The sequence below is a fragment of the Ruditapes philippinarum genome, unplaced genomic scaffold (assembly GCF_026571515.1).
Source record: "Ruditapes philippinarum isolate M1 unplaced genomic scaffold, ASM2657151v2 ctg2434_1_1_1_1, whole genome shotgun sequence".
NCBI classification, from domain to species: Eukaryota; Metazoa; Mollusca; class Bivalvia; order Venerida; family Veneridae; genus Ruditapes; species Ruditapes philippinarum.
Genome location: NW_026865395.1, coordinates 40,474 through 56,226, shown reverse-complemented (window position 1 = coordinate 56,226; position 15,753 = coordinate 40,474). Strand labels below are relative to the sequence as shown.

General features: G+C 31.3%; 1 protein-coding gene across 1 annotated transcript; it reads right to left on the bottom strand.

Annotated features, from left to right (window-relative positions):
- Positions 1 to 530: 530 nt before the first annotated feature.
- LOC132728817 (heat shock 70 kDa protein 12B-like) lies at positions 531 to 14,838 on the bottom strand. The gene is made up of 9 exons (XM_060714487.1): positions 14,587 to 14,838; positions 13,635 to 13,739; positions 12,717 to 12,800; positions 8,626 to 8,767; positions 4,915 to 5,066; positions 3,594 to 3,815; positions 2,918 to 3,071; positions 2,609 to 2,743; positions 531 to 2,208 (listed from the first exon to the last, which is right to left on the bottom strand). Exons 1-9 carry the CDS (start codon positions 14,647 to 14,649, stop codon positions 1,655 to 1,657), a joined length of 1,611 nt encoding a protein of 536 aa, XP_060570470.1. The 5' UTR covers positions 14,650 to 14,838; the 3' UTR covers positions 531 to 1,654.
- Positions 14,839 to 15,753: the final 915 nt, after the last annotated feature.

Below are 15,753 nucleotides of genomic sequence, written 5' to 3'. Positions count from 1 at the left end.
CAGTGAAACAAACTAAAGCGCATTAAAGTACACATTGGATGATTGTCCCCGTCTCCTTTACAAAAGGAAGCAGAAAATCATTGATACAAATTTCAAAGTGCGCCGGGAGGAAGAAGCAAAGAGCACTGTCGAAGGATGCTGGGACCTTAGTGTAAGATACAGTGTAGTTGTGTTTGAAATTAAATTGAAATCAAATCAAAAGTTAAAGGAGTTTATTAATAAATACAAAATAGATCTTCAAACAGTAAAGAGCCGTCGATAAGTAGGTCCCATTTGGACTTTTGTCAATTGATTTAACGCCAAATGTACTAAATGTTTAGGCCGTATCTTGACAGTAGATCAGCCTAAATAGCCTAACTTGATAATGAACCAGTATTTACAAATTTCAGCGCCAACGATCATTTAAAAATTCGATATTATCTCGTGTGTATATTGATTATTTAGCTCAGATTTCATGACTTAGGAATAATAAACACTGCTGATACTAATTGTACTTTTAATCTCTCATATGACAGAATCTTCTTATTTTGATATCACTAGATACAATAAGTTTTACGAATCGACCAAGTACATTACAACTATATAAACGTACACGTAGCGGTTTTTAGTTCACCAGACTAATGGCTAAAATACTTTAACTTTCAAAGGTCATAATCGTTTAAACATAATATACTGGAACGGAAAATGATAAGCCTTTGTCATCGATAACAGCCAATCTAGCCTACACATCCGTACTCTATACTGACGGTTGCTCAATGTTGTTTTATGATATTTGAATCCCTTTGATATTTATTTGGACTGTTATTAATTCAAAGCAGTAAAATCCTTTACACAAATTCAACAGGTTAAATATGACTAAAATTATTTAAAAGCAATTACAACAGACACAATTGCTTTTTGTGTTATTTTGCTTTTACTCTCTATACTTGATTTTATAATAAATGAGTAAATAGTTTGTGTAAGTTTACTCTCTTGATTTATACATTTATTATAAAAGACTTCAGTGAAAGCATATATGGAAATGTTAAATATAATAAAATGATACTAATGAAAAAAAAATTTAACACAATTTCTTATGTAATACATTTTACTTTATAATTGAGAACTAAAGAATTGAGATAATTTTAGAAGTTTGTATTGTCATTAACATTAATATTTCTTTTACAGTTCAGTGCATTTTCTAACTTAAATAATTTTATTATTTTATAGTTAGTAAACTTAATAGATGTCACTATATAAAGTGCACTCAAATGCCGTCAAAATGTTTCTCGTCCACGGCAGCAAATGAACGGAGTGCCTTACAAAATTAAAGTATATATATAATATAAGAAGCAATCTTCAGCAATATTATGTAAGGCTTGTGATATTTACACAATGTGCTTTAAGTAATAAAACAAAACTATTATACTGATACAATTATTCCGTATATCAAAGAATAGCGTTGTCTGATACTAGCAAACAAATTAAACAATGAATAGTAGTAATGTCTGTTTTAGTGATTTGATTTAGTTTGGTTATATTCTATCCAAGAAAATCGACAGATTTTAGCATCATTTCGCCGGACTCCTTGTCAACGACTTTTACAACTATCTCGGTTCCTCCAAAAATGAAACTTCTTTCAAATTAATGTTTTTTTCCAGAGCTTCTGTCAGAATTAGGCATCTATCATTGTACCTATGAGTTGTTTCTCCCCATATGTATACTTGCAATTCCTTTCAGTAATTGTTGCAAGCTGATGTCCGAAGATGACAGCTCCTTTCAAAACCGCTAAATTTGCCTCGAATGGAATGATTACTTTAAGATCTTTGAATGTAGACTTTACATTCTTTTGCAGCACCGATGATTCAGAAAATCCACCAACCATTAGAATGGCAGCACAACCATCAACTGAACATTCCGTCAATATATTTTCAACATGACTTATTATTTTGCGAACGGTTGGTTCAAAAAACTCTTTGAAGACCTCACAATCAATCCTCAACTTATCTCTTAAAACTTGGACTTTGCTTTCAAATCTAGACTGCAGAATCAATTCCCTTAATTCTGTTTCTTTGAGTACTAGACATAACTCAAAAAGGCTAACTGGGATTCGCATAGTCACGGATCTTGTAGATTGAATAGATTTGTGTTTTTTGCTTTCAAATGCACGAAAAAAGTCAATGTAATCCTGTATATATTGACTTTTGAATTTTGAGATGACAACCGGTCCTGTAATACGATTGATTGATAATATATAGTAAACCCTGGTTCATCTGATATATCATTGCTATTATATTGATATGGTATTGATAATTACAAACTGAAACATATCTAAGTTCATACAACAATGAAAAGTCTTAATCAAAAGAAGTCTGAGTTAACATCTACGGAAGTTTATCCAAGTTAGTTTAAAGAACATGCCTTTTCTTTTCATTTGAATGAAAGAAGACATGAAAATAATTTTGCGGATGATAAAGGAAGCTTTAAAAGCTTTTTTGAAAACTTTTTGTTCAGTTAAGGTAACAGTTACTGTAACATATTCACATATTCACTTCTTATGTCTACGTTATGATTTAAAAAATATAGTTCACTGTAAAATATTTCTTTGTGTCAAATATGAGTAACCTACCAAAAATACTTGTTAGAAACTCTTCAAAAGCTTCATCTACTTTAGTTCCAACCCATGCACCACTACTTGCTTTATGGAGTTCCTCGAAGTTTCCTCTGTGAGTTACTTTATGTACAGTTATGTCAACTGTTTCTCCTGTTAAAGGAAACAAACAATTAACCACTCAAAAATCCTTTACTCTTTTAAAACAAAAGCGAAAATTAACAGGAAATTACTCGCATTCAAAAGAAAATAAAAGGATTTTGTTCTGATAGGTTTAGACAAGTTGGTTTTAGCGTTTCGTTTAAGTAATACATTTAAGAAGAATACCTGCGTCAAGGACAAGATATTTTGTTCCTGGTGAAAACTGGGAAATAGATGTAACTTCTTGTTTGGTACACTTTGACACTGCAAGATGACGACAATAAATGGATGCGGCTTCTGGTTCAAGACATAAACTTAGGTTCTCTTCTGGAATCCCAGCCTATAAAAGCAAACAAAAGTTTATTAGACTGGAGGAAGTAAATATCCGAATCAGCTTAGATTCGTTACATAATTATCGTATAAAAATGCAAATAATGTAAATAACTATAGAAATATATTTTAATCAAAATAAGGCCGCGACAGTTTGCGACTATAGAGGGACAGTGATTGCATAGGGTTATATGAATAGTTCCTTCTTTAGTAGAGGGTCGAATTAAATGAACAGGTTTTAAAATATGTAACATACTCGTATGTATCTATAAACATATTATTTATGACTTGTTCATATGTTATATTAGTATTTAATAGTGTTTATATTATGTATATATGTTTATGTCATACACTGTTCGTTTATTGTGCATGTCTTATGTCCTCATGGGCTTTAAAACCTATTGGAATAAAATAAAATGTCTACTGTCAACATTAATTTACACTAAACATATTTGACTTATTTAAATAGTTTTATCCGTTTTGTTTAAAATAATTAACGTTGAAGTTGCAATATCTGTTCACATTTATATACCTGTTGTGCTGCCTCCCTCATAAATTGTTTAGCTGTATCGGTCAATATTGCTGGGACAGTAAGCACCCAGTGTATGCCTGACGCAATAATTGTGTTACCAACATGATTACTTAGAGTATCAAGAACACCCTTCTTTAAGAAATCAATGAATAGCGAGAAAACCCTCAATGCCGGGAGCTTCTTACCAGTCTGATCTTCTAGTTCAGCATGGCTTGTCATGACCTTATACATAAGATAAATAAACAATTAATTTCTTAAAGATTTGATACATATTTTCGAAATTAATTTCAAGATCCCTGTCTGAATAAAGTCGCGAAATGAATGGTGTAACTATACTATTTAATATGTACTTAAGCGGGACATAATTTATCTAAATTATGGAAACCCGGACAAATCGAAACCTTTTTTTTCAATAATTGATATTATTTTCATTATGACAATCTCAATTATGAATCTCTTTTGTATCTTATTACTTCAATTCAACTTTATTTTTCTTTATAAATTACTGCAAAACCTTTTTGAGTGATTTACTTTGCCCCTGGCGAGGGGTAAAATGAAACAATGCGTTGGTTGGTCAAAGTTAAACTGTAACTATAAAAAAGAATAAATCTCAAAACTAAAAGTTTATGTCATTCTATTTCTATTATAAAGTTAAGATATAATTCAAACACCTTTTTATAAGTATGCGGAGGCACTTTAATGTATTTATTATTTTAAATGTGGGATTCAGCTCTATCATTCCTCATTTTGCTAAGGTAATTCTTGTTTAGTTAAGGTTGCGATTCGGACGCTCCTTATGATTTTAAACTATATGCATTTAAAGCTTGTAAATCATTTCTTTATTTAAGTATCACTGTATCAACTTTCCCCACCCATACTGTTTGCGCTTATATACATTTGGTACGATTAATTTATAACAAACTCACTCATTTATTCATATGTACATTTTATTTACGTGTGAGCACTTTCATAATAGAGATTTCACTATGTAATTTCTTGTGCATGTAATGAATGATTTCAAATTCTGTAAATATTTCCTCCTCGCTGCATACTATAAAATATGCAGTAAATATTTCTCATATGTACGAAAACAATTGTCTAGCAATTTACCAGTTCAAGTTTTAAGGGGAGAGTAATTATGTCACATGAAAAATTCTTAATAACTAACAGAATGTCTCATTGTGTCCTCGTCTTTGCAGACAGGGAGGGAGAAAGAAAGGGAGATACACAGACATGGATGCAGAAATTTCTGCATAAGTGCGCGCGTACATAAGACTGTATGTATTTCACATGTGGCATTAATGTTCATATTATATTATACCTTTTCTCTAAAAAGCATCATTTTAAATCTTTTAAAGAAGAACCATTGGTTTTGTTCCCCGTTTTCGCATTTTTCAGCATAATTGTCCTCAGCTTCATAACCGAAAGAATGTGGCGTTTCCCCATCAGGATTTATAAGAATGCATGTTGGAACTGAAACAAATAGTTTGGATTGGACACCATTAGAAACAAATTAAACTCTACAAATAGAAATAATTATCAAGGACTTTTGTTTGAGAATAATGTTTGACATTTGCCTTAGAATAATCATATTGAGATTTTGAGTCATAAAGAAGATAGGCTGACATTTATCAAATAATAATAATAATAATAATAATAATAATAATAATAATAATAATAATAATAATAATAATAAATTAATGAAGATAATAATAAAAATAAAAATAATAATTCATTTACCAATAACATAACGAAATGCATAATGCAATTTAACGCATAAACGATCAGTTTTTTGCATAAATAAAAACGATGCAAACTGAGAAGATGGAAACTGAATCTTTTTGAAAAAGTAAACGTTCTTAAAACTTTTGCATTGCCCAAACTTATTTATCACCTAACAGTTTTACATAATCCAGATAAAGATATCATAAATAAAATAAAAAAATCTCATGTTTAACTTCCTGTGGGACAACAAACCAGACAAAATATCAAGAGATAAGATTATCCAAGATGACCATGATGATATCTAAACAAACATAAAAGATATTGAAACTTTTGATATTAGATCTAGATTTTTAAAAGACGTACTCAGTGCTTATTATGCGAGTTTTGCAACACAGCATCAGAATCTTGTTCTAATATATATTTTAATAATGCTGTAAAGTTTAACCATTTTGGTGTCAAATCAAGAATATATTTTACAAACAAAATGTTCTACAAACAGAACTTTGGTATCATGTAGATATTCAAAATCAGTAGATTTATCTTCTTTTGAGAAAAAAATCCCGGGTGCATTTGTGTAATTGCCTCAAAAATCATCCGTGGGAAACGGTAAAACATTCCGATAAAACTGGTTTTCGTAAGTTTACCAATCACGAGTTTTTCGTGCGTAATTGGAAAGGGTTTAAAATTTGACGTGGAAACATCGCTTATTAAAATCCCACCCTCCCTTCCCATGTGTTATTTGTATTTCAATTTTACATAAACATGTTCTGCTGCCGAGTGTTTATATTTTTCAGCTTGAATCCAGCCGGGTTTTGATTACTTCCTGTTCAACCATGCTATGCCGCTACATCGACACGTGTGTCTGAATTTGATGCCCAGTAATTGTTACATATTCGATACAGTCTACAGAAAACATTTTATCCCACACATTTAGTGTTTGAAAGTGTTGTGTTGACACTCAAAGTAATAATTTGATGTTTTACGTCTGACTACAACAAACTTTGTTGTAGAAATAAACAGTTGTAATTTGGAACATTACTCAATACTTAAAACTAATTTATTAAAATATTTATCAGTATTTACAATTATTCTTTGAGCTAAATGATTAAAATGGTACGTATTTTATATATTCTAATGCTTAGATGAATTTGCAAGGATGCGACCCGACATTTTTTGTGGTGTGACATTGACAAACGGGTACAGGTTTCCAATTTTTCCCACTGGGTTTTATTTGGTTTTTCGTGGGCGAGTCGACCACAATTTGCAAGTGACATGGTATAGGAAATCAAAAATGTTTTTATTTTACTGTTTTCACATACCTACTTTATTGCTCATATCTGAAAACTAGAATATATCTTTCATAATGCAAATACGTTTGTATAATTGATACATGAGTGTTAAATCCAGTCGTGACTTTAAATAGTATTACTGTAACTTCTCTAAGTCAAATTATGTTTAAGACTTTTCATTATTATTGCGGATATCTCATTGTTAAGAGATTTAATGGGAGTAATTTGCCCCGATTTCTCTTTAGCTTTGTTTTTGTTTTACTCTTGTAAAATGCCAGGCCGCCTTATATTCCTAATCGTTGACCTCTTAGCGGCAAGTCCAAGCAGAGTTTAGCATTTTCAGAGCTTTTTATCATAGTTTACAGCACTTTGACGATGATATTTGTTTTCACCAAAATGCACAATAAAGTCACGGCCTTATTCAAATCAATTTGTGTTCTGTTATTTTATTCACAATTGAATATTTATAAAACAGTTATGTTTTCTTTTGGGAAATATAACCATTTGTATTAGAAGTGTTGCGCAGTTCCAGATGGCGCTATATCTGCTATGTAAAAATATGTGCATGATGATCTTTGGTTCTATAGTTTTAATAGCTTAGAAATGCTACTTTTGGTTCTACATTCATACGTATCTGATATATATGGTTTTGTTCATTTATAAAGAAATTGCGTCATCTTAGACCCCATATCTTTCAACGACAGATATCTCAGCAATAACTAAAGTTCCGTATGCTTTCGAACCTTGTCGCTGTAAAATTACTTAGTAGTAAGAATACCCGTTAATAAATTAAAATGAAATCAAACAGCATTAAATTTTATTTTCAATTTAACTTAATCTTACTCTTAGGTAAATTTTTCATCTTAAAAAAATACCAGAAAACGATACCAATTTTAAATGAATTTTTAAATTACATGCACCTTAGATATACATGTAAACTTAGTTTAGAAAGACCCATTGCTGAAATGAAAAATAAGGTTAATGTCCATAACACCAAGTGGAGCCTATGTCCAGTGTCTCCTACACGCATGGAATTTTAATGATACTTCATAGAAATGTTAACCACTATAACAAGCTGTGTCGCGCACATAAACCAGTACTCTACGTCAAAGGTACAGGTCACACTTAGAGTTTATTGAAAAACGCTTGTTCGGAGTAAAACTTCTACATGCATAGAGGGATTTCAATATAACACGCAAAGTGTCGCGTGCAAACTTTAGGTCCTTGCAGACAAGGTCAATGTCACACATAGGGGTCAAAGTTCAGAAAAATATGAAAATATGTATTCGGACCATTTAGTTATCATTTATTCAGAGAATAAAACACAAAAGATCATTATCATGACTACTGGTGTGAAACATGTAATTAAGGTTACATATTCAAGGCGCCAAGGTCATTACATTAACTTGAACATAAAGATTTTGTCTAGTGCATATCTCCTACACATATGAAGGGATTCTTATATAAATTCATAGAAATGTTCAACAATATGACAATCAGTGTCATGTTAATTAACCAAGTTTATTGCTTAACGTTATGGTCATACTAAGAGGTTATTTAAATATGCTTGTTCGGAGCCGAACTTCTACATTTATCTGGGGATTTTAATGTATCTTGGCGCAAATGTACACCGTTGTAAGGCTAAGTATTGCGCAAATACCTCAAAATTGGGCAATTTAGTGTTATTGTTCCTTTGCTGCATTGCACTTAATGAGATCTATCTAACAACAAAATTTAAAGTTGATATATTTAGTACATTCTGAGTTATGGTCTGGACAAGAAATCTGTAATGGACCGCGCAACTTACCGACCAACCGATCGACCGACCACCAGGTGACTCCAGAATACCCCCACAAACTTCATTTGTTGCGGGTTTAATAATGCACATGTTAAGATGTTAATCTATTTCACATTGGATGTAAAATCTTGATACTGAAAATTTTTGTTAATCACTTAAGTTATCCTAATTTAACGTTTTTATATTTAAAACATATTAACTGAACTTGACATTTTTGTACCTTTAAGTGATACATATTGGTTTTGAGCGGCCTTTGCTGTTATCTTCAGAGTATCTCGTTTGTGGTCAGAATTGTATAAAAAAGCCCATCCTGAGTATGTTGTCCCCAAATCAATGGCAACCACAACTAACGAGCTCATTGCCTGTATAAACAAACTTTCTGTTATTAACAGTAAAGGAATTAAAGCAAATAACAAAGTCAACTTAAAAAGTAAAGTTTCATTTGACCCACAGTGTTCAAACTTCATAAGATGGTTGTCAATATTGAGTAAAAAAACCCTAATAATTTTTCGGTCATATGGTACAAGGTCAAGGTCACTATAGCCTTAAAACTGAAAACGGTTTTCACTCAATAACTTCAGTATTAATCAATTTACAGCTGTAAAATTTTATAGGATGAACAATCATGTCCAATACATGACACCTATTGATTATAGGGTCATAAGGTTAAAGGTCAGGGTCACAATGGCATTAACACTGAAAATTGTGGTTTCTGTGGCATAACACAAGTTCAATTTGGCTGACAGTGTTCAAACTTCATACGGATGATTGCCTATATGGACCTTTCCAGTGTTTACAGTTTTGTGTAAATTGGCTTACTTGTTATCCAATTGCTACACTGAGATTATACATAGTCACTGTTGACCTGGTTTGCACAAAAGAACACATGGTAATGTTTGTGATACTGTTTGTGAGCAATTGACCTAGCAATGAATGGAAAAGGTGTGGTTAAATGTTCCGCTACGAAAAACAGGAAAGGTCCATTGAATAAAAATCCATATCTATATTGAGGTCACAAAGTCAAAGGTCTATATTCAATGACTTTAAGATTGTAAACAATTTTACAACTTTCATACTTCATAGAATGATCCTTTATATTGAGTACATTAAAGATCCTGTTTGTTTCGTGTTTGATGTTATTATTGTGTGTATACCACACTTGCAAAAAATTATATATGTATATAATTGTGCAAATAAAACAATTTTCAAACATCGAAGAATATGTAAAATGTGTACTGCAAATATTTGTGCACATTTTATTTAATCAAGAAATAACATGCATTCATTTCTTATTGGAAACTTTGACTTAGAATTTATAGAAAATAATTTACCTCCCTTTATTTACATGAAATGCTAAGTTGGGTAATACCTTTGTAAATAATGCTTATTTGAACTTACAATATTGACAAATCTTAATTTTAGCATCATATTTATGAAATAAAATCATTTGTGTTAATCAATTGTGTTACAGGATCTTTAATTGTATGCCCTAAAAATGCTTATATAATGTTATTCCCCTGCCGTCTTTCCGTCCATCCGTCGTAGCATTTTTACTTACAAAATAACATTTTGATGGTGGTGCTTTGGAAACAGCAACTGTATATATATTAAGGTTCTTCAGCTATAAAGGAGAATTGCTTTTTTAAAGGAGGTAATACTTTATTTTCATGTGTTTATGTATCAATTACTTCAATTTATGTATACACTAGTTTTCCTTCATAAATGGGTACAGTTTAAGATGGCTGTTCTACAGTAATCACATTTGTTTTGTTTATTCATTCAAGAACTTTTTGGGCATATAGTGCTCTGCCTAGCGTCGCTTTTGTTCTATATTGCAGGTATTTTAAAAGTGGGGAGGAAAAAGAAAGTAAATTAAACATCTCTTTAATAGATACCAGAGAAATGCTTTATTGACATTTGTGTATTGTTTTTCACAGTGTAGCCAGAATTTGTCGAGAAAACAATTATATTTGCTTAAAACTGAATACAATTTCTTTATAACTGTTTTTATTTGGTGAAATGTTTTTTTTTAAGGTTAATGGATATGAGTGCTGAAATTTACCTGGCATAATCATGACTTTATATTTATGTGACCTATATCGTTCAAGTTTTTCTGATCTTAAGGTGGTTTTAGTAGTTTTGATATTAAGGTGGTGTTACCATTATTTTTTGAAAATGACAGATTTCATTTTAATCAGGCAAGGGAAGAATGTAACAAAGTCTATTTTTCGGATAATATCTGTTTTGAAATGTTCCAAGGCTTTCTAATTTTTGTAATGGTATTATTTTTGGAAGAGTTGTTTCCCCTTGACTTTGGTGCTAAACTATATTTAATGGGAACCTCGTTTGAAAGTTCCTTAATAAACACCATATGAACACATCGGCAGATGTTTCTAAATTCAGAATGTTATAATTTAATGATTAAATGTTGAATTGAATTGTGCTTAAACCGGTGATACGGTGCGTGGACACTACTTTGCTCTTGACATTCTGTTCAGTGTGTTGGTTGGTAGACACTGAGAGAGGAAGCGTCTCTCTGGTCACTAGTTTTTTGAAATTTGTTATACTGAAACATTTACTATTTTGGGTTGAAACCGTACATCATTTGATAAGGTAAGTATTGCAATGGCTGAAACATTTCATTAAATAATTACAGTCTTTGTTCTTTTGGCTAAGTAGTGTACACGTATCATTTCGAAGATAAATACGAGATGTATACCACGTTCACTTTTTATTTTTAATATCCTATCATTTACTTATTCTGACTAATTTATATGTATATAATACTTGGTGCATTATTGTTGTTCACGGCAGCACTCAGTGAGATTCATTCGTGGATGATGGCGTATATTGGTTAAAAGAGCTAAAGATCTGTAAGTTGATTTTTTATTATCTGTGAAAGTATTGTTTTATATATAATGTACTTAGATGAGTCATTAAATCTTAATAAATTTAGCATTATTATAAATAAAAGCACAAGGACCACTGTATCATAGAGCTATGAACTGCTTTGATCTTAGCTATGGACTATGTAATTTTTATGATGGGAGATCTATAAAGAGCTATGAATTTGAACCATGAGGTATTTTACCTCGTCCAGTTTAGATGTATATTCATTATGAATGATATAAAGAGAGATAACTCTTTATATGACTTATAATTATGAATCTCCATCATTTGATAAGGACGGCTACTATTGTTTATTTCAGTGCCTTCTAGGTCAGGGAATCGCATTGTAACATGGCCAGCGATTGGCTGAAAAAAAGTGCAGGGAAAACCGTATGAATCACTTTATACATGAGGTGATTGGATGAGAATGGGGTATTTTTAAGTATAAAAACTAATTTAAATAGTAACACTACATTGTTTTCTGAAAAAAATGAAATATTTCTTGAGTCTCTATGATAATTTTGACTTGGATATTTGCATTTATAAAAAGTGTATGTCAGTCCTGTGATCAGCAGAAAATTTCAATGAAATGGGGGGTAATCCTCTTTGAAGTCATTTTGCAAAAAATTTGGTTGGCTACCACTATATAACAGGAACATTTTTATGGGTCAGGCATTTCATTCTGCTGGAAACATTACCTCTTTAGCATGAAAACTCAATTTTAAGGTAGGATTAGGGACCATTTCTTATAATGTAAGTTTATGGAAATATCAATGTGAGTGTCTGACCTTTCTATACTTACATGTTTACATGATTACGTGAAATGTACACAGAACTGTAGAATGATGGTCTACAAGTAGATGTATCAGTTATTATACTTTGTGAATTGATTATGGTGAACTTTAGGTATATAAACTTAAGTCAATAAATTACACATGGTCGAACCTGAAAACAAGATTGTGTTTATATTGCTACCACTGAAGAGATACTTCAAATTACAAATGTTTATTAAAAACAATTATCTGAATCAAATTTCATAGAAGATTAATAACGAACGAAACTTAAAAAAATGTGAAGAATCAGTTGTAAAACACTCTTACCTTCTTGCACTATATTGCAATATTTCCAAAAAGAGAACAATATAGTATATCAACATAGATACATGTCAGTTTTTCCCACTGATCTTTATACAACACTCAACATATTTAGACATATCAAGTTTATTTCGATAAGTAATACATATAAGTCATTTATTACAGTAAAGCATTAAATAATTTTAAAAGTAAACGGTTTTAAATTTGTTTTCGTTTCTTTTTGGCAAGAGGGAATGTAAGTTTTTTCTGCCTTTTATCGTTTTTACTTAGTTAATGTTTTTCATCAATGAAATGCATAACTTCATAACAAATATTTTATGTAACTCACTTGTCTTTCCATATCTGTTTCAGGTGTCTTCAGCTTCAATTGAAATTCTTTGTATTTTCTTATATCTTCATCTTTAAAAGATCTCTTAAATCATATTTAAGTCATAGATTGAGTATTAATTCATGTTTACAAATTAAGCTAAATATATAATATTGTCGGTAAGTATAAAACAATTTATTTGTAATAGTAAAGTTGCATTTGTCAGCATTAAGCAAAAACAAAAACATCATTTCCTTTTTTGCTTACACAACGATACTCGTATATTTTGTTGAAGCTTACTACAAAAAAGAACAACACAGGTATGATAAGATATGCAACATTTCGATTATAACGTACATGTTTATGCCCTCCTCTCTTGTGCCAATGACTCTATACTCAATGTTTTTATCTTTCTAGAATCAAATACTCATTTAAAAGAAACAAAGTCAGCAATAATGTTTCTGCAAAGGTAAATGCCAAGCGGCCTTCAGATTTTATGTTTTGTTTGAAAAACGATCTTTGTTTTATCAAAATATATATTTATGTTAATTTGGGGAAGTACATCATATCACTTTTAAACCGTCTTCAAAACTACGACATGAACACTATCTTACCGACGTCAATGACGTTTGTTTCTAAAATCTTGAAGAACGGGAAACGAAACATCCTCTTAACAAAATAAATGAGAAAGAGAAGACCGCCAGAGTAAAGATATCGAGGGCTTCCTTACAGTGAATGCATTAATATAATTGAAGGCACTTTACTCTTTAAAATATTATGAAACAATTTCCCTAGAAATTACATATTAAATCTTTAGATAAGATAAAGTCTGCTTTAACAATTATTCAATTCACCTGTAATATTAATGATCATTGTCTGAATATTACAATATCAGTATTGACTACGAATAGATATTAGACAACATCGAATAATACATACCATTTGGTCTATCTCCATTTGCACCTTTAAGTAATTTTCTTTCAATTGTTTGTTTTCTTGTTTTGTCTCTGACATTTCATTCATAACGTGTGTTAATGAAGTTTTCTACAAAAAGGAGTCTATATCCAATTAAAATAGATAAATACAGAATCCCTGAAGAACGCCCAACACGACAAAATTGAAAATGTTGCAGACTCGGTTTGATTGAGCCTGTTCATGGACGGTACTGGAAAGAGCAATTTACCGTCCACGCCCCCTAGCACCGGCTTAAGCAGAACTCAACATTAAAACAGGAGATGGTAAAATTTTGAATTTAGAAACATCCGCAGATGTGTTCATACGGCGGTTATCATGGAACCTTCAACGTGACACTTCCGTGCCATTCCGTGAAAAGCGGCGTATGGTCCCCAAGTAATAGAAAGCGTGTGCCCTAAACGAGAAAACAATTGGCGGAACTAAATAAAATAAACATCTTCTTTCCAATCATATTAAATTTATTCTGTGCATCGTTTGTATTCAGACGGTCGTTTAGCATGAAAAAAATGACGACAAAAAACAAAAAGAGGCGCCTCCGTGGAATACCAGATCAAGCTCGAAACCAGGTTAAGGACTGCTGCGGGGAAAACAAAATTTGAAATTTGTATCTTATAGATGAAATTTTACTTCAATTGCTCAGTTCAATAAATAAAATATCTTTAAGAATTTCTGCATTACAATGAGGACCAGTTAGGTTCCTAAAATCGTATTTCGTGTCGCCATCTTAACTGCAACCGAATCGATATTATACATGTAGTTCAGGAACATACATTTAGCGTTGATAATACATTTGCTCCATCAGAGATCGGGGCAAGTACAATATCGTATCTCTTTCCTAATTATATATGACGTGATGCTGCAAAATTGTTGGCGTGAGTATTTAATAATGATATGCAAAAATATCACTAAAACATACGTGTCTTTCATTGTCCGCTTCGAGTTGTTTCATTTTATCTTCTAATTGTCTAGTTTTGTTCATTTTAGCTTCTTCCTTAGATATCTGAATAAAATATATCAATTTTCAATTGATTGATGTAATTATTTAATTAATTATTTTAGTTAATATATAAAAAGCAAAATGACATAAAAGCAAATGTACTTTTATAGATTGATCTCGAAAGTTTATTTGAACTCTTTAACTTTCGTTACATACTGTGATCTCCTTTGCGTACAAAAATGTTAAAAGATTTATGACTTTTTGTGAATTAAACACTTTAAAGCATTGATTATTAAAATTATTTACTTAATATAAACCCATCTGAGTGCATTTTAGGAGGGGGGGGGGGGAGATGCGTCTGTGGCCGAGTGGTTAAGGTCGTTGTCTTCAAACCACTGGCCCTGACCGTTGTGAGCGCGAATCCTGACAGTGACTTGGATTCTTTCATGTGAGGAAGCTATCCAGCTAGCTTACGGAACGTCGGTGGTTCTACTCAGGTGCCCGTTCGTGCCTAAAAAATGCACGGAAGGGCACCTCAGGTATTCCTCCACCAGTAAAGCTTGAACGTCGCCAAATGACCTATACTGTGTCGTTGTGACGTAAAATTAAATTTAAAAAAAAGAAAAAAAAAAAAGAATGCATAAGCTTACTTCAATGTCTCTTTCCGTTTTCAATGTTTTGTGTTCTTCCTCCAAAGAATCATTTTGCTGCTTTAAGTATAAAAGCTCATTATGCTCTTGTACGGATATCATTTCATATCAGATAGAATATATTAGTCCACAATGTTCAGACAAAAATGTCGAATTGAACAAGGCAAACATTTGGCAATTAATCATAATAATAGACTCTGTTTCTTACGTCCGTATCAAGCTATTGGTGATGAATTTCACTACTTATTTGAATGTTCGTACTTTAATGACATTAGACGTAAATCTCTTCTTCCCAGTTTTTATATTCATCCCAATATTTTTTAAACTTGACAGATTAATGAATAGTTGTGATAGAAAAATTCTACTAAAATTATCTTTATTTTGTAAAATAAATATGTTAAAATTTAGATAATTTATAATTCTCATTCTACGTTCCAATTTGTTACATTGAAAAATACATGTTGTATTGAATTCAGTAGTTGAAAATGAGCAATAT